A 22630-nucleotide genomic window follows, 5' to 3' on the forward strand; every position below is an offset into this window, starting at 1 on the left:
TGATGTGTGTCAGCCATTGTTATAATAATAACCTCAGAGGGAAATTGTAAAGTGCTAGGCCCAACATTAGTGTCTTGTGACTAGTCAGGTACCTGATGTCAGGCCCTGAGACACAGAGATGAACTGGACCAGGCCCTAGCCTCCAGAAGCAGACAGTCACATACAAACCTCACTCTCTGCTCCCCACCACCCCAAACACACATACCACACACAGACAGTGACAGCTCAGGATGATTAAGGTAGGTCAGAATGGGTTAGGGCAGTGGGTGCAAAGGGAGCCCCTGACCCATCTATGGAGGGAGGGCTTCCTGGAAGAGATGACATCTGAACTGAAACCTGCAGGGTTAGGAGGAGTTTTGGCATATGGCAAAATGTCAACAAATGTTGGTCAAATACAGTAAAGGTTTACTCTGGAGCTAATACAGCTTATAGCTTCAGGATTCTTCATTTACCTGGCCCCTGCCAAGGCTCTGGGAGAACCCTGGCAATTTTATACAGGCTGACTATCCCTACCCCAAAATGCTCTGGACCAGAAGTGTTTCAATTTTTGGATTTTTATGGATTTTGGAATATTTGCATATGCATAATGAATTATCTTTGGGATGGGGTCCAAGCCTAAACATGAAATTCATTTGTGTTTCATATACAACTTATACACATAGCCTAATGGTCATTTTTTTTTTTTTCGGTGGGGGCGACGGAGTTTTGCTCGTTAGCCCAGGCTGGAGTGCAATGATGTGATCTCAGCTCACTGCAACCTTCGCCTTCCGGGTTCAAGCGATTCTCCTGCCTCAGCCTCCCGAGTAGCTGAGATTACAGGCATGCGCCACCATGCCTATCTAATTTTGTATTTTTAGTAGAGATGGGGGTTTCTCCATGTTGGTCAGGCTGGTCTCGAACTCTTGACCTCAGGTGATCTGCCTGTCTCAGCCTCCCAAAGTGCTGGGATTACAGGCATGAGCCACCATGCCCAGCCGCCTAAAGGTAATTTTATACAATATTTTTAATAATTTTGTGCATGAAACAAAGTTTGTGTACACTGAACCAACAGAAAGAAGTGTCACTCTCTCAGCCACCCATGTGGACAATCTGATTATTTGGCATCATCATCATTTTTGACTCTGAATTTATGTGCTCCCAATAAGCATTTTTTTACCCTTATTCACACATAAGTACTTAACAATAAAAATATAACATACCATTAATGCAGTGAAAAAATAAAGTGTTCAGGGTAACTCAGCAGCACGTGAGCATCAGTAGAATGCCTGTGTCCGCTGTAACAACAGCAAAGCAAACATGGCAGGCCTGCAGTCTCCAACTACAGTGCTCAAAAAGCTTCAAGTTTCAGGCCAGGCACAGTGGCTTACGCCTGTAATCCCACTGTGGGAGGCCAAGGTAGGCGGATCACTTGAGGTCCAGAGTTTGAGACCAGCCTGGCCAACATGGCAAAACCCTGTCTCTACTAAAAATACAAAAATCAGCTGGGCATGGTGGCACATCCCTGTAATCTCAGCTACTCGGGAGTCTGTGGGATGAGAATCACTTGAACCCGGGAGACGGAGGTTGTGGTGAGCCAAGATCACGAGATTGTGCCACTGCACTCCAGCCCGGGTAACAGAGTGAGACTTTGTCTCAAAAAAAAAAAAGAGAAAATTTAAAAAGCTTCAAATTTTGGAGCATTCTGGATTTCGGATTTTCAAATTAGGAATGCTCAACCTGTATTGGTAAATTTGTATTCTTTTTTTGAACAGTGGCCTCCCCATTGTAAGCTTCTGGATCCACCCCTGGTTACATGAATGACTAACAAGTGACAAGGGAGGAAGGTGTGTTCCACACAGAGGGAACAGCATGTTTAAATGCCTAGAGATTTGAAAGTGCATGGCATGTGATAGGGGCCCCAGCCTCATCATCCTCTTTACACGTACTGCTTGTGGTCTCACCAGCCTCACCCTTTCCCATTTTCATGCCTTCATCCATGCTGCTCCCCGATCTGGTACACCCTCTCCATGACTTCAGTTTGTTTAAATAATATAAACTTCAAGGCTCAGTTCTGTCACCACCTCTTCCAGGAAGCTCCCCAGTCTCTCCCCTTGTCTGGATTCTTTATAGTTGCTGGTGGATGTCATCATAGCTTACTTCTAGTAGTTAATTATCTTTTTCGTGCCTGTATATGAGACTCCCAGAGATGGGATGATTCTTGCAAGTGAGCATCTGGCCCCTGCTCACAAATGGGCAGGATGGGACTTCACTGCCTTTCCAGGCAGCCTGCTTAGATTTTAAGCAGCTACCACCAAGCCCAAACTGCCTGGCTCCCCTGGGATCTGGTACAAGTCCTGTTCCCACCGTGGTTGCTTCTGCAGGCTGTCCCCTTCTGCTTCCTCTTCTGACGTCCTGGAGGTCATAGTTGCTCCAGGGGAGCTACAGTCCTTCCTTACTTCTGTCCCTTCCTTTGTGAAGGGACAGCTCTAATGGCAGCCACATGCTCTGATGAGTCATGGTTAAGAGCAGCATCTGGGGCCAGGAGATGGTGACTGGTTAACTCTTCATGGGCCAGTGGCTTTCTGTGCCAGAAGATCAGGTCAGGTGGAGACACCGCCTCAGGGCTTGGTGCACAGTGGACATTTGGGGAGTGTTGTGGGTGACCCCCACACAGGCACTGGGAATGCAGGGGAGAGGGGGCCAAGGGGGAAAGGGGCCAGAGTGTTGGCTTTGGATTCAGGAGGGATGGATTCCAGTCCTAGCTTGCCACTTATTAGGTGAGTGACCATGCGTGAATCAAATGAACCCCATGCCTCAGTTTCCCCATCTGTAAAATAGCAATTATGGGGATCATTTGAGAAGGCAGTGTGAACTGCCAGCTAGCAGTGAGTGTTAAACCGCGTTTTCCGCGCCTTCTGGTCTCCTGCAGTCACTCAGTGGGCGAGATAGTGGGATTAAAATCCAGGCCTGACTCTGGGGGCTGTCTTTGTCTGCACGAATGCCCCCATTAATGCGGGAGGATGGTGACGGCTCAGGTGGGGGCCGCTTCGGGGCGGAAGCTGTGGGGAGGAGAAGTGACAGTAAAGTGGACCTCAGGTCCCGGAGAAGAACTTCTAGCTCCAAATAGGTGGGGACGTGTGAGGAGGGAGCGAGCTCCCGGCCCGGGCGGTGTCTGCGCAGAGGGCGCCGGGCTCTCACCTGTCGGAGCGGGGGTGGGGGCCGCCCAGAAACCCCGGCGGTGCGGGAGCGCGGGTCGCCGCGGGCGGCCATGGCCCTACGGTGCGGGTGGGGAGACCGAGGCTCGGCCCGGCCCCGCCGCCTTCCCCGCCCCTGGCGCGCCCCTCCCCGGCCGCCGCGTCCGCGACCGCACAGCGCCCGGCTCGGGGTTGCGGCGGCAGCACCTGGGCCGCGATTGGCGTCCGGCTGGGGCAGCGCCGCCCGCGCCCCTCGGCGATGACCTCGGCTGGCGGCGCCCCAGGAGCCCTGCCCGCGGGGTAAGTGCGCGGCTGGGAGGCCCGGGGGCGCGGGCGGCGCGGGCTGGGGCCCGGGCAGGTGGCGGGCGCCGCGCCAGGCCTCCCCCCCGCGCACCGGCCTGGGGCCGCACTGCAGCTTCCAGCCCCCACCCCGCCCGGCCCCTGGGAGCCGCCGCCGCTGCCAGGAGTGGGGGCAGGGGACTGTGAGGAGGCGGAGGCGCGGGGACCCCGGGTCGGTCACTCACCTTCTGGGTCCCAACTTTCTCACGGAGCTGTAGTCACAGACACGTTCAGAGCAGCCTTCCCCACCTGCCTCGTGGCGTTCACTCCTGTGGGGTGGGCCATGTTACTCTCATCCCCATTACAGATGAGGAAACTGAGACACAGCACTTAAGTGACTTGTCATCGGTCACCCAGGAGGTAAGAGTTGGGGGTGGGATTTGAACTCAGTTCTGTCTGTTGTCAGATCCCCCCACCCCATCATCTTCAGGGACATTAGGGGAACTTAAACGGCTAAGGTATGGGCCAGCCGGGCCCATTGGGTGCAGCAGGAACCTGGGTAGTAAAAAGTGGGTGTTGTCACCTTCAACGTGGCTCTCCTGCCCAACCCTACCCACATCCCACTGAGAAACCCCTGTAGGACCCCTACCTAGATCACCCCCCGTAGCAGTGACAGCCGCTACTGCCGGGAGACCTTCAGCAACTCTCTGCTTTTCCTGGGCCCCAGTGGGCAGGGCAGGGGGCAGCTGCTAGGAGCCCTGACTGCTGGGAGGTTGCTGGGCAGAGAGCCGGCCCAGGTGAGCTGGGAGGAGGGCTCACCCTGCCTGGAGCCTCACCACCAGTGACAATATTTGCTAAGGGCCCGAGGCTTGACACATGAACAGGGAGGTGACGAGGCTGGTGCCAGCTGGCAGCTGGAAGTCTCCACAGGGCTTGCGTGTGTGTGGCTCTATCAGGGCTTGGAAGCTGGGTTGCTGGGGGACACCCTGGCCTGGGAGAGGGTTGCCTGGTGAGTTTCAGCTTCATCATTTTTGTTGTGTGACTTTGGCCAAGTCCTTTACCCTTCCTAGACTTCTGGTCCCTCCTTTGGAAAACACAGAAGTGGGGCTGGCTGTTCCTTTCCTGTTCTGGGGTCAAGTATTTGTAAAGCTGGAGGTTGGGTAGGTTCCTTCTGCGCAGCCCTGACTGAGCACCACCACCCTGCTGGGTCCAGAAAAGTGGTTTCCAGGAGAGAAGGCGGGCATGGAGCAAGGTATCTATCAAAGAAGTCTAGACTCCCTGGCTGAAAACCACATTCATCCCACTTCCTTATATGCTTACATCCCTGCCTAAGTGCCCTCTACAACCCCGGGCTCCTCTGGCCCTGCTGCAGTCCTCAGGACAGCAAGCTTGCTCTTCTCACGCTGGTGGGTCTTCCTTATGCAGAACCGTACCTGCCTCTCTGCATGCCTGCGCACTCTTCTTTGAAGCCACCTGTCCATCTGTCCCCACCCCTGGTTAGGGTCATCCTGGTGGGGTCTGAGCAGAGGAGAGCCGCACGCAGCAGGACCATTCTCACCTTCACTACAGAGACACTCACTCAACAGACACTCAGCAAGGCCTGCTCTGGGCCCAGATGGTCATTGGTGAACAAATCAAGCCTTAAATCTCTACCTTTTTAAAAATTATGAAATATTTTAAGCCTTCAGAAAAATATAGCAAATAGTAAAATGAACTCACAAACCCTTGCCACCCAACTTTGTCAGATATTAACATTGTGCCCCATTTATTTTATATTCTTTTTAAGAAATAAACCATAGTAGAGACCCTTGAAAGTCTTGTGGAAACCTCTTCCCTCCTTCCCTCTCCAGAATTAATTGCCATCCTGAATTTAGGTTTTATCATTTGTCTGTTTTTATTCTTTTACTCAGTGTGCGTAAGTCTTAAAAATATGTAGTTTGTTCTTCAAAGTTTTCTGTGAATGGAGTCCTATAGCATGTGTCATGCTGCAGCGCGCATTTTCACACTCAACTTCAGGTCTCAGATTTAGCCTTGATCCTGCAGCTCTTGTCCCACTTGCCCTGATGTGTGATATACCACCCTATGTAGACACCTCCATTTGTTTATTTATCCTTCTTGATGGATGTTGAGGTGTTCCCAGTGTCTTGCTATTCAGACAGTGAATATTCTTGTATGATGGTGTTTGCACATGTGTTTCACGAGGGTGCCCCCTTAGTAGTGGAATTGCTGGGTTGTTGGATATGTGCACTCGATCTTAAATAAAATAAAATAAAATAAAATAAAATAAAATAAAATAGACACAGGATCTCACTTTGTTGCCCAGGCTGGTCTCAAAACTACTGGGTTCAAGCGATCCTCCTTCCTTGGCCTCCCGAAGTGCTGGGATTACAGGAGTGAGCCACTGCGTCTGGCCCACTCAATCTTTTAAAGTTATTTAGTTTCATTATAAAGTCAGTGCTACTTGATCAAGAAATGATGGTAAAGCCGCATGCAGTTGCTCACGCCTATAATCCCAGCACTTTGGGAGGCCCAGGCAGGTGGATGACTTGAGATCAGGAGTTTGAGATCAGCCTGGCCAACATGGTGAAACCCTGTCTCTACTAAAAATACAAAAATTAGCCTGGCATGGTGGTGCACACCTGTAATCCCAGCTACTCGGGAGGCTGAGGCAGGAGAATCTCTTGAACCCGGGAGGCGGAGGTTGCAGTGAACCCAGGTAGTGCCATTGCACTCCAGCCTGGGCAACAGAGAGAGCCTCTCTCAAAAAAAAAAAAAAATGGCAATACATAATTTTAGAAAAAATAATAATTACTCACATTTTCTGAGTACTCTTGTGCTTTCCATAGTCTTAGTCATTCTTCACAAAAACCGTGGGAGGTAAGTACTGTCATTCCCATCTCCTTGATGAGGAAACGGAGGCTCATAGAGGGTATGGAACATTCCCAAGGTTATCCAGCAAGTAATAGCTGCAGCTTGAGTCTAGGTTTGTCTGCTTTCAGAACTCTTGCAGGCCACACTGCATTAGGTCATGCTACATCACTCCGTGACACATTTATGTGCAGCTAAGGGGGACTCTTTGGAAGGAGAGTCACAATCATTTTTGCAATTTAGAAAGATCACTTCTAAAGCAACAGATCCCCATGGGCAGATTATTTTACTCGTTGAGCCAAAGTTCCCCTCAGTGGTGGAGCAGGGATTAAAATCCAGCTCTGACTGCAGTTGGCTTCCTGAGCGACCGCTCCGCTGCCTCACCCACCCCACACCCACCTCATCCTGACTGGGATGGAGGTAGGAGGATTTTCTGTTCTCAGTGGGAACTGAGGGTCTCCCAGCTCTACCCAGATCTGCCCATGAGGCACAGAAGCAGCAGTCCAAGCCAACTCTAGTTGAGAAGTGGGAGGGAAGGGGAGAGTGGGGGCGGCTCCGGGCTACCTGACACCCCCTCCCACCCTCTAGCTCCCTTCTCGTTTGGGCCTCAAGTGTGGGTAGGATCTGAATGAGAGAGCCGCCACCACTGTGCCAGAGCTCCTGGCATTGGTCACCAGCTCTGCTCCATCCAGCCCAGCACCTCTTCTCCACGTCCCTCTCCTCGGTTCCCCAACACACAGTGGAGAGGCCACCATCACCACAGGAATAGATGTCACCTGGGCCAGGCAAGGTGTCCTGGGAAAAGAAAGGTCTTGGAGATGCAGGGGCAGCCTGTGGAGAAATGGGGGCCTCAGTCTCAGCCAGATAAGGGGAAAGGTTTGGCGCTGTTGCTTCCACAGAATGCATTTTTGTCTTCTCCCAGGCTCCTGAGAGGAGCCTGACTGCGTTCCTGTCTTCACTGCCTGTCCCTGCCATATCTATCAAAGACGGATAAGGGTGCCTGCTGGCAGGACTGAGTGAAATAATGCAGTCATCAATTTAGATAAGTTGAAGTGGTAATCTCTTTGTGGCGATGGGTGGTTGGTTGTTAATGCTATTATTAAGTCAAATGGGGCGGATGTCTCCAGCCTTCCTGAGCTCTCTAGCCACCGCAGCCTCACCCCTCCATTTAGCTGGCCTTCCAGAGCCTCTGTCTTCCAAGCCCTTCCAGAACGCTTGTACCTCCTAACTATGGTGTCGTGCCTCCAGCCCTGTGTGTGTGCTGTTTCCCCTTCTTAGACTTCTTTCTCCATCTTGTTCTCAATTTGATGGCATTTTCCTTGATGCCATCCTCCTTCCATGATGTCATCCTCCTTCCGCTCAGCCTCCTCAGTGCCCCAGGCTGAGTTAGAGGTGTCTTCTGGGCCCTTTGGCCCCCAGTGATTCCCATGATCACAGCCCTGAGCACTACAGCGGTCACTGCCCTGTCTGCATCTGTCACCTGTAGGCTGTGAGCTCCTGAAGAGGCAGGCCTAGGTCTGTGTCCACTCTGTGTCCCCAGAGCCCAGTCCCATGCATAGCCTAGAGCACGAGATTCGCGGGTGCTTGTGGGAGGGAAGGAGGGAGGAAATCAGCCCAGGGCTCAGCTCGCCCCCAGTCTGGGGGAGTTTACCGCAGACAGCCTCATCCCAGTTAAGCAGAAGAGGTGCCGGGGCTGTCGAGGGAAGGACTGTGCCCCTCTGCACTGACTGTCCATCCGGCCTGGATCTTTCTCTCCAGGTAGACCAAGTAGACAGGACCTTTTCCTCGGTGGGGGATGGAGGTGGTGAGGGGTGTGTGCAGAAATGGGAGGCAGGCTCTTGGCTCAGAAATTGTTTAGAGGTTGGCATAAACCACAATGGGCTTGACTTTCTGGGGCCGAGCTGATGGGTACTGGCTCAGGCAGAAACTTGGGTTAGAATGCATGCTTGGATGTGTGACCTTAGCCAAGTTACCCGTCCTCTGTGCTTCAGTTTCCCCATCTGCAATAGGTGTGGGGGGGTAATAATCCCATTTCACAGGGCATTTTGAGAGCAGTTAGAGAGAATGCCAGTTAAACACCCAGGCAGTAGATGCTCACTGCTGCCTCATTGATTCATCCAACAGAGGTGAACGGCTTGAACACTAGTCACTAGGCTATGCCCTGGGCAGAGACAGACACCATCCCAGCCTCTGAAGAGAGGGGCAGGGACCACATCAGGTGGGGCCTTTTAGGCCATGGAAAGGAACTTGGCCTTTACCGTAAGAGCAATGGGAAGCCAGGGAAAGATTTTAAGTCCAGAAGTGACATTTGTGGGGTGTTTTTTTTTTTTTGAGATGGAATTTTGCTCTTGTTGTCCAGGCTGGAATGCAATGGTGAGATCTCTGCTCACACAACCTCTGCCTCCCATGTTCAAGCGATTCTCTTGCCTCATCCTCCGTAGTAGCTGGGATTACAGGCATATGCCACCACGCCCAGTTAATATTGTATTTTTAGTAGAGGCGGGGTTTCTCCATGTTGGTCAGGCTGGTCTCGAACTCCTGACCTCAGGTGATCCGCCCGCCTCGGCCTCCAAAAGTGCTGGGATTACAGGCATGAGCCACCATGCCCAGACAGATGTGGGTTTTAAAGATGTATCTTTGGCAATTATGGGAGAGACAGGTTAGGGGAAATAATGCTTCCAACATTCTCTCTCAAAGAAACTACCTAGAGGCGGGGATGAGTTACAACAAACATCCTTTAAAGTACATTCCTGGCCAGGTGCAGTGGCTCACGCCTGTGATCCCAGCACTTTGGGAGGCTGAGGCGGGTGGATCACCTGAGGTCAAACACCTGAGGAGTTTGATACCAGCCTAGCCAACATGGTGAAACCTCATCTCTACTGAAAATACAAAAAAATTAGTCGGGCATGGTGGTGGGCACCTGTCATCCCAGCTGCTTGGGAGGCTGAGGCAGGAGAATAGCTTGAACCTGGGAGGAGGAGGTTGCTGTGAGCTGAGATCGCACTACTGGTCTCCAGCCCGGGCAACAGAGAGACACCCTCTCCTCAATAAATAAATAAATAAAATAATTAAGTACATTCCTGAACTCCCACAGAAGTAACAGAAACCCCCTCCAGCCAAGCGTGAAGAGAGAACTGAAGTCAGGCTGGCAAACAAGATGAAGCCACAGCAACCTTAGGCTATTTACACATTTCAGAAATCTAAAGCCAGGAGTTTCAACGGCCACTCAACAGATGGGAAAGAAGGTCTTGGGCCTACACAGTTACAGTTTGAGGAGTTGGAACTTAGCATTCCCCAACTCAACACTTAAATCTGGGACCCTCCAAGGGCTACAGCCTCAGTGAATAGGAAGATTGGCTAGAAAAAAGGTCCGCCCCCACCAGCAAAGCTAGACAGCATTTCTGGTGGGAAAAAAAGACTCCCTAAAAAATGATAAATACTGGTCTGCCATCACACAAACTTTGGGTTTGATGGCACACCACTACCTTTGTGGTCCTGGAAACCATAAACTTAAAAAAGTAACTTAAATGGTCTCAGGGTGGTAGTTCCCCTGGGAACCTGGCCAAAGTAAATGAAAAATCCTTCCTGGAGCAATGTATCCTGTCCCACAGTCCCTTTGGATCTGTCAAACATGAATTTGTAATATAATGGCAAAACACACAAGGAAATAAGCCACTGTGAGCAGCAGGCACCAGAAACAAGAAAGAGCAGAATTAGTTTCCCCGAGAGTCTAAAATGCTAGAATTATGAGATATAGAATAGAAATAATTATGTTTAAAATGTATAAAGGAATTGAAGATGGACTTGAGGCAGGGAACATAATACTACCCCAAATAACTAAGATTTGAAAAAGAACCAAGTGGAATTTCACAAAATGAAAAATATAATCATTGAAATGAAAAATTCAGTAGGTAGGATAAGTAGCAGGTCAGACACACCTAATGAAAGAGCTGGTGAAATGAAAGAAATTACTCAGGGTCTAACAGAGAGCCCAAGAGATAGTATAGAAGTTAGTTAAGAGACATGAAATATGGAATAAAAAGGTCTAACAGAGAAGAGAGAAGAAGGTGGAAAGAGTGGAATGGAGAGTGTTCCAACAGACCTGGGTAAAGATGGTGCTGGCCTGGACCAGAAGGTATTGGGCATAGAAGGGATTGATTGAGAGATGTTAGGAAGTAGGCTGTGGCTTATACCTATAATCCCAGCACTTTGGGAGGATGAGGTGGGAGGATCACTTGAGCCCAGGAGTTCAAGACCAGCCTGGGCAACATATGAGACCCTATCTCTGTAAAAATTCTTTTAAAAAAAGGAAGTAGAAATGATGGGATTTAGTGGAGTTTAGTGATGGAGGGGATGACAGAGGCCAGAGAAGGGATGTGGCAAAGATGATTATCAGATTTTTGGCTTGGGGAATTGGGTAGAGGAGTGTTGCTTATTGGGTAGAGGAGTGGACAAGTATGGTGTCTCACGCCTGTAATCCCAACACGTTGGGATGCTGAGGCAAGAGGATCACTTGAACCCAGGAGTTTGTTGAGACCCGCCTGGGCAACATGGCGAGACCCCATATCCACCAAAAACAAGAAAGGCAAAGACTGGGGGAGAACAGATTGGGAGAATGAACACGAGTTCAGTTTTGAAAAAGACATGTTTCAATTTGCCTGGGAAGATCTACTGATGCATCTCAGAGTGGGGCCCCCTTAGAGCTGGGCCCTAAGGTATATGTAGGAGTTTACCTGGTGGAGAGGGAATTTCTTTTAACTAACTTCTGGGAAATAGGATTTCCCTTCAGGGAGAGCATCAAGCCCCTTTCTGGAACATTCTTTCACTCAAAGGAGGCCCCTTGAGAAGAGACATTATCAAAACATCAAATAGGCAGGGCTTCTGGGATCTCTTAGTTTCATCTCTCATTTTTATATGGGAAAGCTGAGACCCAGAAAAGTCAGGGGTTTGCTTTCCTAGCCTTAGACTCTTCATTCATTCATTCATTCATTCATTTACCTAACAGATATTTATTAAAAGCCTACTTTGTACTGGATACTAGTTGCTGGGGATACAGCAGTTAAAGATTCTTGCTTCCTGGAAGCTTATAGTTTAGTGGAGGGAGACAGACAATAAACACAAAAATAAGTAAAATACATCATGTCAGAGGGTGGTAAAAGCTATAGAGAAACGTAAGGACTGGAAAGGGCTCAGGTATTCTGGAGGAGCCATTGGCAAAGTGAATTTGAAAGGCCCTGGGCCTCTTGTATGGGGCTGCTGACCCATAGTGTGACAGCCCATTGTGACAACGTCAGGGATTCTAGAGTCCAGGCCTGGGGGAGGGAGGAGGCCTTGGAGAAGGAGGAGGGAAAAAGGGGCTGTGGGATTTAGTGGGTGGGCTGCACCCCCCCGGGGGGGCAGCAGAGCCCAATGGGCCAGAAGGGCCACAAAGACTCCCTTTACCCTTGTGGAGGGTAAGATCATTTATTCCTGAGGCCTCTTTGCACCTTGCCCTTGGCCCCTCCCCCACCTCCAACAGATCGCTGATGACATTCCCTTCTGCTCCCCCTCCCACCCTTGGGAACACCAAGAGATGGGTCCAAATTGTCCCTGCGTCTCAGTACAGAGTGGCAGCCTGGAGGAGCTCGTGACAGGCACCCAAGGCTGGCCAGGGAGGCTGAGTAGACCCTGTGAGGCTCTGTTCCAGCCAGGAGAGGCTGGAGGGCTGGAGGGCCCCTGTGTAACGCCCTGCATCTCTTCCCCCAGGACTCCTGAGAGCAGCCTCCATGAGGCCCTGGACCAGTGCATGACCGCCCTGGACCTCTTCCTCACCAACCAGTTCTCAGAAGCACTCAGCTACCTCAAGCCCAGGTGAGGCTCAAGCCCCGGTTGGGGTAGGGGGTGTACGTGACGGTCAGGGAGAACCAGAGGTCTTGTATGAGAGGAACCCTGTGTAACTAAATGCCTTTGGCTTTCTGGGTCACCAGGACCTCTGAGAAGTCCCATAAAAATGGCTCAAGCTCCATTCCACGGCCTGCGTGCAGCCAGGCCCTCTCCAAGGTCACTGTGACTTGCTTCTTCTTAGGCTCTTGAGGGTTCTTCACACTTCATTACTTGTTCCCGCAGAATCCACTTGGAGTTTCATCCTCGTCAGCTCTCACATGACTCCTTTGTTTATTTTTCCCCAAAGCACTAAAGACTTAGGTTGCCTGCTTTCCTGGGTGTTTTAGGGCAATCAAGAGGGCTGCTCACTTGACCATTTCCTTGAGTACTCACTACCATGTTTCTGTAAATACAAATCAATAATGGGCGTATACTCCTTTTTCTTTACTTATCACTTTTTCTCAGTTTTAAAAATTGAGATATAATTCAGATACCATAAAACTCACCCTCTCTTATCACTTTAAAACATTTATTGGGCTGGGTGTGGTGGCTCACGCTTGTAATCCCAGCACTTTGGGAGGCCAAGGCGGGTGGATCACTTGAGGTCAGAAGTTCAAGACCAGCCTGGCCAACATGGTGAAACCCCATCTCTACCAAAAATATAAAAAATTAGCTGGGTGTGGTGGTGTGTGCCTTTAATCCCAGCTGCTCAGGAGGCTGAGGAAGGGGAATCACTTGAACCCTGGAGGTGGAGGTTGCAGTGAGCCGAGATCGTGCCACTGCACTCCAGCTTGGGTGACAGAGCAAGACTCTGTCTCAAAAAAAAAACAAAAAAAACAAACAGAAAACATCTATTGATAGATGATAATTTAGCTTTCTTACACCCCTGCCCCACCTCCCTTCCCTCATCTTTCTCGTCATTATATCACAATATTGGGGTAAATCAATAATCAGTGTTTAACTAGGCGTGGTGGCTCATGACTATAATCCCAGCACTTTGGGAGGTCGAGGCAGGTAGATCGCTCGAGCCCAGGAGTCTGAGACCAGCCTGGACATGGTGAAACCCCATATCTACAAAAAAAATACAAAAAATTAGCTGGGTGTGGTGGTGTGCGCCTATAGTCTCAGCTATAGTATATAGTAGCTATAGTCTCAGCTACTTGGGAGGCTGAAGTGGGAGGATTATCTGAGCCCAGGAGGTTGAAGCTGCAGTGAGCTGTGATCTTGTGCACCACTGCACTCCAGCATGGGGCAACAGAGCAAAACCCTGTCTCAAAAAAAAAAAAAAAAAAAAAAGAAAAAGAAAAAAAGAAAAGAAAAGAAAGAAAGAATCAATGTTTACCTCACTATACCTTTGTGATTAATGCTTATTGCAAAGAAAATCATGTGCGAGACTATTTCCTTCTAGAGTTAATAATTTTATTGCTTTTCCCATTGGCCTAATTTGCTAAACATTTATCCGTAAGTCTTTATAACCACTCCATCAGATCATCCTATCGTGAGTTTTTCCCAAAATGCTGAAACCTATCAAGTAAGCACTCAGTACCCCCCTCATTTTCCTGGAAACCTATCCTTGGGAGGACAGACATGTCTTCTGGCTCCTCCCGGCTGTTTCCGGGAGCTCCTTTGCTTTTCTCCTGTTTCTTTGATTCCAGGTCTTGTCTCTTGTGTCCCCCTCGTTTGCCAGGGAATGTCCTATAGAAATTTCCTAAGAAAGTCTGGGCGCAGTGGCTCATGCCTGTAATCCCAGCACTTTGGGAGGCTGAGGTGGATGGATCATTTGAGGTCAGGAGTTCAAGACCAGCCTGGCCAACATGGTGAAACCTCGTCGCTACTAAAAATACAAAAATTAGCCGGGCATGGTGGCGAGTGCCTGTAATGCCAGCTACTCGGGAGGCTGAGGTGGGAGGATCGCTTGAACCCAGGAGGTGGAGGTTGCAGTGAGCAGAGATTGCTCCATTGCACTCTAGCCTAGGTGACAGAGTGAGACTCTGTCTGGAAAAAAAAAAAAAAGAAAAAAATTTTATAAGAAAGACTTGCATAAATATATATTTTTCCCTAAGAATTTTTAATACCTTGCTTCAGTGTTCTAGCATTTACTGTAGCTGTGAGAACCCTAATTCTTCTTACTTACTGCTTCTCCAGAAAGGTTTAGGATTGGCTCTTGTATTTCTGAAAATCTGGAATTTTACCATGATGTGTGGCAATGAAGTCTTTTTTATCCTGGATTGTTATGCGGGTTCTCAGTTCTGGGAAATGCTCTTGTACGATGGTTCCATCTTGTTTCCCTTTCCTGGGCTTTCTTTAACTCACCTTTTGGACCTCCTAGGTCAGTCCTCTTCTGAGCCTCTTCCCTCTCCCTCTCCTTTTTCCCATTGCTTTATCTTTTTATTCCATCTGATTTTTGGAAGATTTCCTCACCCTTCTCATTAATTCCTTCTGTTGACTATCTCTGTAACCATATGATTAATTTCCTGGTATTCTTTATTCTCTGAATGTTCTTTTTTCCCTATAACATCTTCTTCTTGGTTTATGGTGTACCAACTTCTTTATATCTATATTTGGAATATGAGGCCCTTAGGACAGTGCCTGGCATGTATTAAGTATCTAATAAAGTATTTATTGTTATTATTATCACAATATTATTTCTCTTTAAAATGTTTCATTCTTTTCCTGCATAACTAGGCTTTCTCCATGTTCCTGGAGTCTGTTTAATGGGGAATCCTCTTCTCATGGGGTGCTTTCTTCAAAAACCCAACCATCCCCGGCTGTCTGTCTAGTCCTGTTTAAGAATGAGTTCATGCGAAGGCCAGCTGGGAGGTCTGTGCCAAGCTGCCTTGTAGTTGGTGGGGTTGGCTTTGGATGACCTAGAGAGCTGGCCCCCAGATGTCAGCACCCGGGATGGCTTAACTTCTCCAGAGAGGAGTCCTCCATTTCTCAGCCTGGACAGAGAGCCCTGGCGGCCTGAATTGGGAGACTAGGGGCTGGGGTCTAATCATCTCTGCCACCTACTCTCCGTAGTCCCCTTCTTTTCAGCTCCAGCTTGTCCCCTGAACCCAAGCTCCAAGGAAAAGTGAATGCTGAGGCCAGGGGACTGGTTTCCACAAGTCCCCAGGCCTGACCTCTTCAATTTCTGTAGACATCATGGACCCATCTTTCTCCCGTCTAGGGTCAGTGGCCCAGCTTCTGGGGTGGGGTGGGTGTTCCAGGGCGTGTGGCAGTCTCCACACCACACTCCCACTGTCTGAGGGGACCTGGCTTGAGGGGGTCAGGCTGGGTGGGTCAGGGCCTGCAGCAAGAGCACGGCCATGGCCTGAGGCAGGCCCAGCCGCAGCCTGCTCTGTCTTGGAATGTCCAGGTTCCCCTCTCAGTTTTCTTGGAAGGCACTCCAGCTCCTGCTTCTCCCCTAGTCATTTCCTGTCACTCACTCGAGCCTGGACCCCAGACCATAGCCACCCTCCTGCACTGGAATCCAGCTGCCCAGGACACAGCTGCTCAGCCGGTCCCACACCCCAAGCACAGACACATCAGGCACCTTTCTCCTCACCCACTGAAGCCCCGATAAGGCCATGCCTCAGCCTACTCTAAACTGCCCTGCAGACTTGGGGCCAACAGAAGGGAGTCGAAACACAGGAGAAAATATTAAAACCAAAGGCCGTGGCTGTGCCTGGGTCCTCGAGCTGTCCCTGCCACATGGTCCCTGAAAGGGCTTTTCCCTCTGTGGCCCCTCACCTCAGGAGGGCATTCTAACAGGAGTCCTGTAGCACTCAGGATCCCCAAAGGAAACCCTCGTCCTAACAGAGACACCCCAGGAATCCAGTCTTCCCATGGGGCCACCTGTTATCTCATGTGGGAAGTAGTGCAGCTTCTGTTTCTTAGCCCCTGCCTTATTCCAGAAAAGGATCCTTTCCTTCTTTTTTCTTTTTGTTTGTTTGTTTGTTTGTTTTTGAGACAGAGTGTTGCTCTGTCGCTCAGGCTGGAGTGCAATGGTGTGATCTCGGCTCACTGCAACCTCCACCTCCTGGGTTCAAGTGATTCTCCTGCCTCAGCCTCCTGAGTAGCTGGGATTGCAGGTGCGTGCCACCAGGCCTGGCTAATTTTTTATATTTTTAGTAGAGACAGGGTTTCACGATTTTGGCCAGGCTGGCCTCCAACTCCTGACCTCAGGCGATCCACCCGCTTTGGCCTCCCACAGTGCTGGGATTACAGGCGTGAGCCAGCGCACCAGGCCCTTTCTTTCTTTTTAACAGTTTTCCTCCAAATAGTAGTGTCAGTAGCACACCACCCCCATACCACCTGTGACAACCCAAAATGTCTGCAGAAATTGCCACATGTCCTCACATTGGGAGTGGGGATACCCTGGCACTTCCATTGAGAACCACGGGTCTAGAGAAAATAATTCTTGCTGGAAAACAGCCTCCCTTCCTCACTGATGGCCACCAAAGCTTCAGAAGATGTTGGGCCCAGTGTCATTCGCTGTTCTTCGCTGCACACATTGTCTCGTTTAATTGTCCTGGTCCCATGCAGTGGGGGATGGTGCTCCTCTTTCTCTCCGCATGGGGCATCTGGGCTTTCCTAGCTGCCTTCCCCGCCTTGCCTCTGCTTTCCATAAGTCATGCCTTTGAGTAGCGTTGTCTCTGCTTCTAGCATATTTCACTTAGCACTGAGTCTGACCTGACGCACTGTCTCTGGGACATGGAGGCTACTGCTTTTGGCTTTCTTGAATTACATGATCGTGGTTAATAAACGGCAGAGTGGGATTTGGATCCAGGTCCTCCAGCTGCACAAACCACACACTGACTGCTGTGTGTGTGGTTTGCCCTCCCCCTTGGGTTGGCGGCATTTACCTTGGGCAGGGCCTGTAATTTGTATTACATAGTGTAGCCACTATGGGCAGGTCAGGAGGCTTATAGCTGGGAAGGCGGCGGCATCCTTTAAGACTCCAGAAGCAGAGCCATTCTGTGTGATGAAGACAAGGTCACGCTATGACTCAAAGGATGGAGGTGGTTGGGCACCTGTCACTGGTTCATTCAGCAACAGCCTTTGAGCGCCCCCCTGGGCCCGGCAGTGTGCTGGGTGCTGGGGCTCCATTACTGAGCAAGACGTGGGCTGTTCTCAGGGTCCAGCAGGGAAATGGTGAAACAAGCAATAAGGGGTGCCGAGAACGACCCAGGGACCCCATTTCCTGTGGGAAAGGGGCTGGTCAGGAGGGCTGCCTCATTCCCTGGGGCTCATTGCCAAATACAAATTCAGGGTCATTTGTTCAAATATTATTAAAATTTAAAAACAGTGACAGCAGAGAATTAAACCAAACATGGGCCCTTTTTAGGCACAGGCCCTGTGCAACAGCATAGACCACACACCCGTGAAGCTGCCCTGGAAGGCTTACTGGAAAAAGTGACATTTACACTGAGATGGACTGGATGAGAAGGAGTCAGCCAGATGGAGGGCGTTTCTAGGCAGAGGGAACAGCCTGTGCAAAAGCTGGGTAGTGAATGAGGGTCTGGAGTATCTGAGAGATGGAGACATTCACCTTGGCTGCAGTGGGAGGAGCTGAGGCAGGTCCCAGAAGGAAGAGGGCAGGGTGATGGACAGCGGACTGGGGATGGGGAGTCCATAGAAGCAACTTGGGCTGGAGAGGAAGACAATGAAGTGGGGTCTGAAAGGACCAGAAAGTGGAGTAGGGGGAGCTTCAGTGAGCATGAAGGGGAAGAGACTTAGAGAGGCCAAGGGGCTGCCTCTGCCTTCCAGTGCCCTCCCTATCCTGACAGCCGGTCTGGGCCCAAGAAGGAGGGACCCCAGTAGACATGTCCCAGAGTGAGAGGACAGCTTAGGAATGAGGGGACTAGTGGCCTAGATGATATATATGCAAATACGAACTTGGGTACAAGCTAAACTTGGAGTGCCTGAGGTTTGAGGGTTGTCATACCTCTGTACTTCATTTCCCAGTTCAGACTAGAGTTGGGGGCTTCCAGGAGGTAGGCTGGGGAGGGGCTAGTATTCTTAGCCACAGGTGCCTGTTGGGGCCTTGGGCCTCAGACTAGAAATTCCACATTTCTGCCAGCTGCCCAGGTGGGGCTGTCCCTCTTTCTGGGCCCAGCACCAGACAAGTTTCCACAGGTGGGGCTGGGCAGGTGGTGCTGAGTCCCGGGCCTCAGACCTGCAGTGGGAGAGGAAGAGAGAGACAAGGACTTGAGAGATGGAGAGGCCTGGGGGCTGGGGGTGTTATCTGGGGGATGGGTCTGTGTGCTGCCAGGGAAGCCCCTCCTCAAGGAGAAGGATTTTATGCAGGGAAGTGACGCAGGACACGGAGGGACTCATGTTTACCGAGCTTTGGTGCAGTGGCCCCTGGCCTGGGTATTCCATTTAAGCCATGCAAAAACCCGTTGGGGAGAAGAGTTAAGGTTTTCCTTCTGCAGGGAAAAACTTGAGGCTCAGAGAGGCTATGAGACATGAGACATGCCAGGTCACACAGCTGGTAGCTGGCAAAGCTGACTCCAACCTGTGTCTGAGGGACTCTGAAACCTGGTTCTGGCCCCCACTCTGGGCAGCCTGCTCCTCTCTACAAGCCACTGCCTGCAGATTAAGCAGTCCTAGCAAAGGCCTGGGAGCATCCAGAGAGTGCCCCTGGATGGCGAGTGGTGGAGCAGCCTTGGTTTCCTTCCTTTGACCCTCAAGGATCACAGGAGTGTCACCCAGAAGTAACTTAATTTATGAGTGTTTTATGAACAGGAAAAGCAGGAAAAGGGGTAAAGTCACATGATTTCACAACCAAACAGCCTATAAACCTTAGTCATCTCTCTTTCCTCTGAAGTTCCCAGCATAAACCTGGCACTGAGGAGATTCATAAATAATTCACAACGAGACCTGGGGAAGGGAGTAAAGGCGCTCTCAGTCAGTCCCACAGTCTCGCAGGGACCTGGGCAGGCTGGCATTATCGTCCCCATTTCGCAGAAGCAGAAATCTAGGCCCAGACATGTTAAGTGACTCCCTCCACATACAGAGAGGACCTGGCATTGTTCCCGTCCCTCCCTGCCTGTTGCCTTCTCCATGTGATGGACTAAATGCCACCCCCTGCCCCCAACACACCCTTCAGCTGAGGAGCCTGGGGCGGTGAAGGAGCAGGGAGCCCAGAGGCTCCTGAGGCCACCTTGGCTCAGCCCTGACATCGATGCTGAGGACAGAGATGAGTCACACACAAGCTCTGTCCTCGAGGTGCCCACAGTATGGGGAGAGCTGAGCCTATGCTGATGTCAGTTCAGCGTGGCCCGTGCCTCAGTTACAGATGGAGTCCCTGAGGAGGAGGCCTGGATTCCCAGGGGTCTGGGAGGCATTTGAGGCCTTGACAGATACGTCAGGAGATGTAGAGGAAGAGCATTTCTTTCTTTTTTAAAAAAATTATTATTACTTTTTAGAGACAGTGTCTCACTATGTTTCTCAGGCTGGTCTCAAACTCCTGGGCTCAAACAGTCCTCCCGCCTTGCCCTCCCAGAGTGCTGGGATTACAGGCATGTGCCACCACACCTGGCCGAAGAAGAGCATTGCAATCTGAGGGAACAGCCTGGGCAAAGGCCCGGAGGAGGGAAATGTGGGATTTTCTCATGGAAGGTCTGTGTGGTTCAGTGTGGCTGGGGGTGCAATCTTGAATGTGACCAGATGGGGGTGGGTGAGGAGCAGAAACATCAAGAGGGCTGGAGAGGTGGGCAGGGCTGGAGTCTCATGGAGCTTTAGTCCCGGCAGGATCTCCTAGGATGTGGGAGCCATGGGAAGGTGTAACCACTGGGCACCACGATCAGATGAGGGGAGGGAGTGGGAAGAGGCAGCAGGTGACTAGTGAGGAGGTCCAGGGAAGTGAGGTTGAGGGCGGCCCAGGGGTGGAGTTTGGGCTAAACAGGATCTCACAGACAGGACTTGGGCTCAGCCTGCAGGAGGTGGGGGCAGAAGGCAAGAGGGTGGCACTGGGTGCAGGGAAGGGCAGCCTCTGGCCGACATGCACTAAACCCTTTCTCAGTGCTCATGGCAGCTATGCTGCTGCCACCCCTACCGAGCTGATGAGGAACTGAGGCTTAAATCTGTAGATCACTTAGGGCCACACAGCAGGAAGAAGGCAAGCTGGAAACAGAATCTGAGGTCTTTTGAGTAGCAGTGAGCAGATTAGACCTGGCCAAGGCCCTCCCCGTGCCTGGACCTCTGGACCCCTCACCTCACTGCAGAATGGAGGAGGGTGGAGATGAGCTGCCCAGGACCAGCTGCCTCTGGGGCTCTATAAGGTGGTGCTCTCAACGTCTCTTCCCTTTGGCAGAACCAAGGAAAGCATGTACCACTCACTGACGTATGCCACCATCCTGGAGATGCAGGCCATGATGACCTTTGACCCTCAGGACATCCTGCTTGCCGGCAACATGATGAAGGAGGCACAGATGCTGTGTCAGAGGTTGGGGGCATTGGGGGCAGGGATCAGAGGTTGGGAGGCCCACCCTCCTGTCACCCTGGCCCATTCCAGGGCCTAACATGCCACTATTCGCACTGCTGCTTTTGGCTAAGAGGTTGTGTCTGCATGTGCTAAGAGCTGTCCCTGTTGGCCCTGCCTCAGGAGCTATGTTGTCTGAGCCAGTCACTGGGCAGCTTTTAGGGACCAGGGTGACAGAGTAGAGGAGGAGGCAGCAAGACCTGGGTGGGCAGGAGGGTAGGCCAGGCTGGACACGAAGAGACATTAAGGAGAGGAACCGAAACGTCGGACAGGTTGGGAGCTGCCAGGAGCAGCGTCACCTGGCCAGGAAGCGGGTTGGCCAGGAGCTGCTGTATAGCCTCAGCCCCAGGACTGATCAGGTGGTAACTGTCCCCATTTGACCAGTGAAGGCACTGAGCCTCAGAGAAGTTAAGTGACTTTTTTGCCAGAATATCAAACCTCTTCTGTTTGACCCCTAAGCCTGTGTTCTTTCTTGTTAGCTCTGTCTCTTTAGGAATGTTCTAGGGTGTAGCAGAGAGGGGCAGAGACAAGTGTGGCCTCTCTCTAATCCTCACCTGAAGCCCCTCTTTTTCCTCTTCAGGCACCGGAGGAAGTCTTCTGTAACAGAGTCCTTCAGCAGCCTGGTGAACCGCCCCACGCTGGGCCAATTCACTGAAGGTGTGGCATCCAGGACATCCTTTCAACCATGCTAAGCCCAGGCGGCCAGCTCCAGGCCCAGGAAGGGGCAGTTTTCTTCCCTGTCATCACCTAGGGGGCCAGGCCCTGGTGTCCATGCCAGGACACACATGGGTCAGAGCTGGGGCCTTTTGAGGCATGGCTCTCTAGTGAGGGTGTGGGGGGCAGGTGAGACCCACTTATGCGATAGCACTACTGGCTGAGAACCTGCAAGTCAAGGAAAGGGAAAGCTGTCACAAGGCCAGGGCTCTGCTCCTCAGGCCAACGGGTGTTTAGAGTTGTATGTGCAGTGAAGTTTACTGATTTAATTATCCTAGTGATCGCATGGGCCCCAGAGGGGAATATGGTTTCAGCAGCCGAGTCACTGGGACAACATGAGAAGAGGTGGTCTGGAGTGTCATGGTCCATCTAGGTCTTTGTGCCATGACCACATGCAGCTGTCCTGGAGGCAGCAGTGGCTGACCACAAGCAGTGAGGGGCTCTGTCCTGGAGGCAGCAGTGGCTGACCACAAGCAGTGAGGGGCTCTGCAGCATAGGGGAAAGTGGCCTTACCCTCCTCAAGAGCCCTGGAAGGTTCTAACTCCCCACAGTGCATCTGATGTTGCTGGGTACACAGCACCTACAGTGGTGCTTGGAGGAGGGTATGAGCTAGCTTCTAGGGACAGTGACGAATGCTCTGAAGCACTGGGTGACGAGGTAGGGGACAGGAGAGGTGCTGACATAGGTTCCCTTTGCTTTTGGGGAAGTTGGGGTGTGAGGATTTGTCCCAGGCCTCCTGACTAGAGTCCCAGGAGGCCACGGGGCTTTGGTTTTCTCCCCACAGAGGAAATCCATGCTGAGGTCTGCTATGCAGAGTGCCTGCTGCAGCGAGCAGCCCTGACCTTCCTGCAGGTAGGGACCCCCACTTGTACAAAGAGGCTGGGATTTCAGAAGATCAGTTTCCACGTCCAACCATGACCCATCCCCTAGAGCAACTGTGACCCATCCCCCATAGCAACCACGACCCATCCCCTGTAGCAATCGTGACCCATCCTTCACACTCCTGCCCCTGGCAGGGCTCAAAGGGAAGTGATGGGCATCACCTCCTCACATCCTGAGCACACACGCTCCCACCATTACCGGGATGCTGTTTCCACTGTGTGACTGCTGCATTTCCTGTTAAGGGTCATATGGGGGTGATAGGCATTGTCTCAAAGCCTGCTTTCCATTTGATTCGTTCAACAAGCATTGTAGCACCTATGATGTACCAGACTTTTTGCACACGGTATAGGTATGTAGTTTTTACATACCTTACACACATTAC

General features: G+C 51.1%; 1 protein-coding gene across 15 annotated transcripts in view; it reads left to right on the top strand.

Moving 5' to 3' along the window:
- TTC39A (tetratricopeptide repeat domain 39A) overlaps nucleotides 1–22630 on the top strand; it is a 56874-nt gene that overhangs the window by 11244 nt on the left and 23000 nt on the right. For 4 of the 15 annotated variants that reach the window (XM_004025782.4, XM_055348663.2, XM_055348658.2 and 1 more), the window contains exons 2-5: nucleotides 12066–12170; nucleotides 20485–20616; nucleotides 21233–21309; nucleotides 22151–22218. In XM_004025782.4, the coding sequence (XP_004025831.1) occupies nucleotides 12066–12170; nucleotides 20485–20616; nucleotides 21233–21309; nucleotides 22151–22218 (382 nt within the window). Of the gene's footprint in view, nucleotides 1–2581; nucleotides 2757–3321; nucleotides 3474–3791; nucleotides 3873–11620; nucleotides 11774–12065; nucleotides 12171–20484; nucleotides 20617–21232; nucleotides 21310–22150; nucleotides 22219–22630 lie in introns of those variants that run through there. The other 11 variants (XM_055348679.2, XM_004025780.5, XM_019018288.3 and 8 more) reach the window with 9 other exon arrangements.

The sequence above is a fragment of the Gorilla gorilla genome, chromosome 1 (genome assembly GCF_029281585.2).
Source record: "Gorilla gorilla gorilla isolate KB3781 chromosome 1, NHGRI_mGorGor1-v2.1_pri, whole genome shotgun sequence".
In the NCBI taxonomy this organism is placed as follows: Eukaryota; Metazoa; Chordata; class Mammalia; order Primates; family Hominidae; genus Gorilla; species Gorilla gorilla.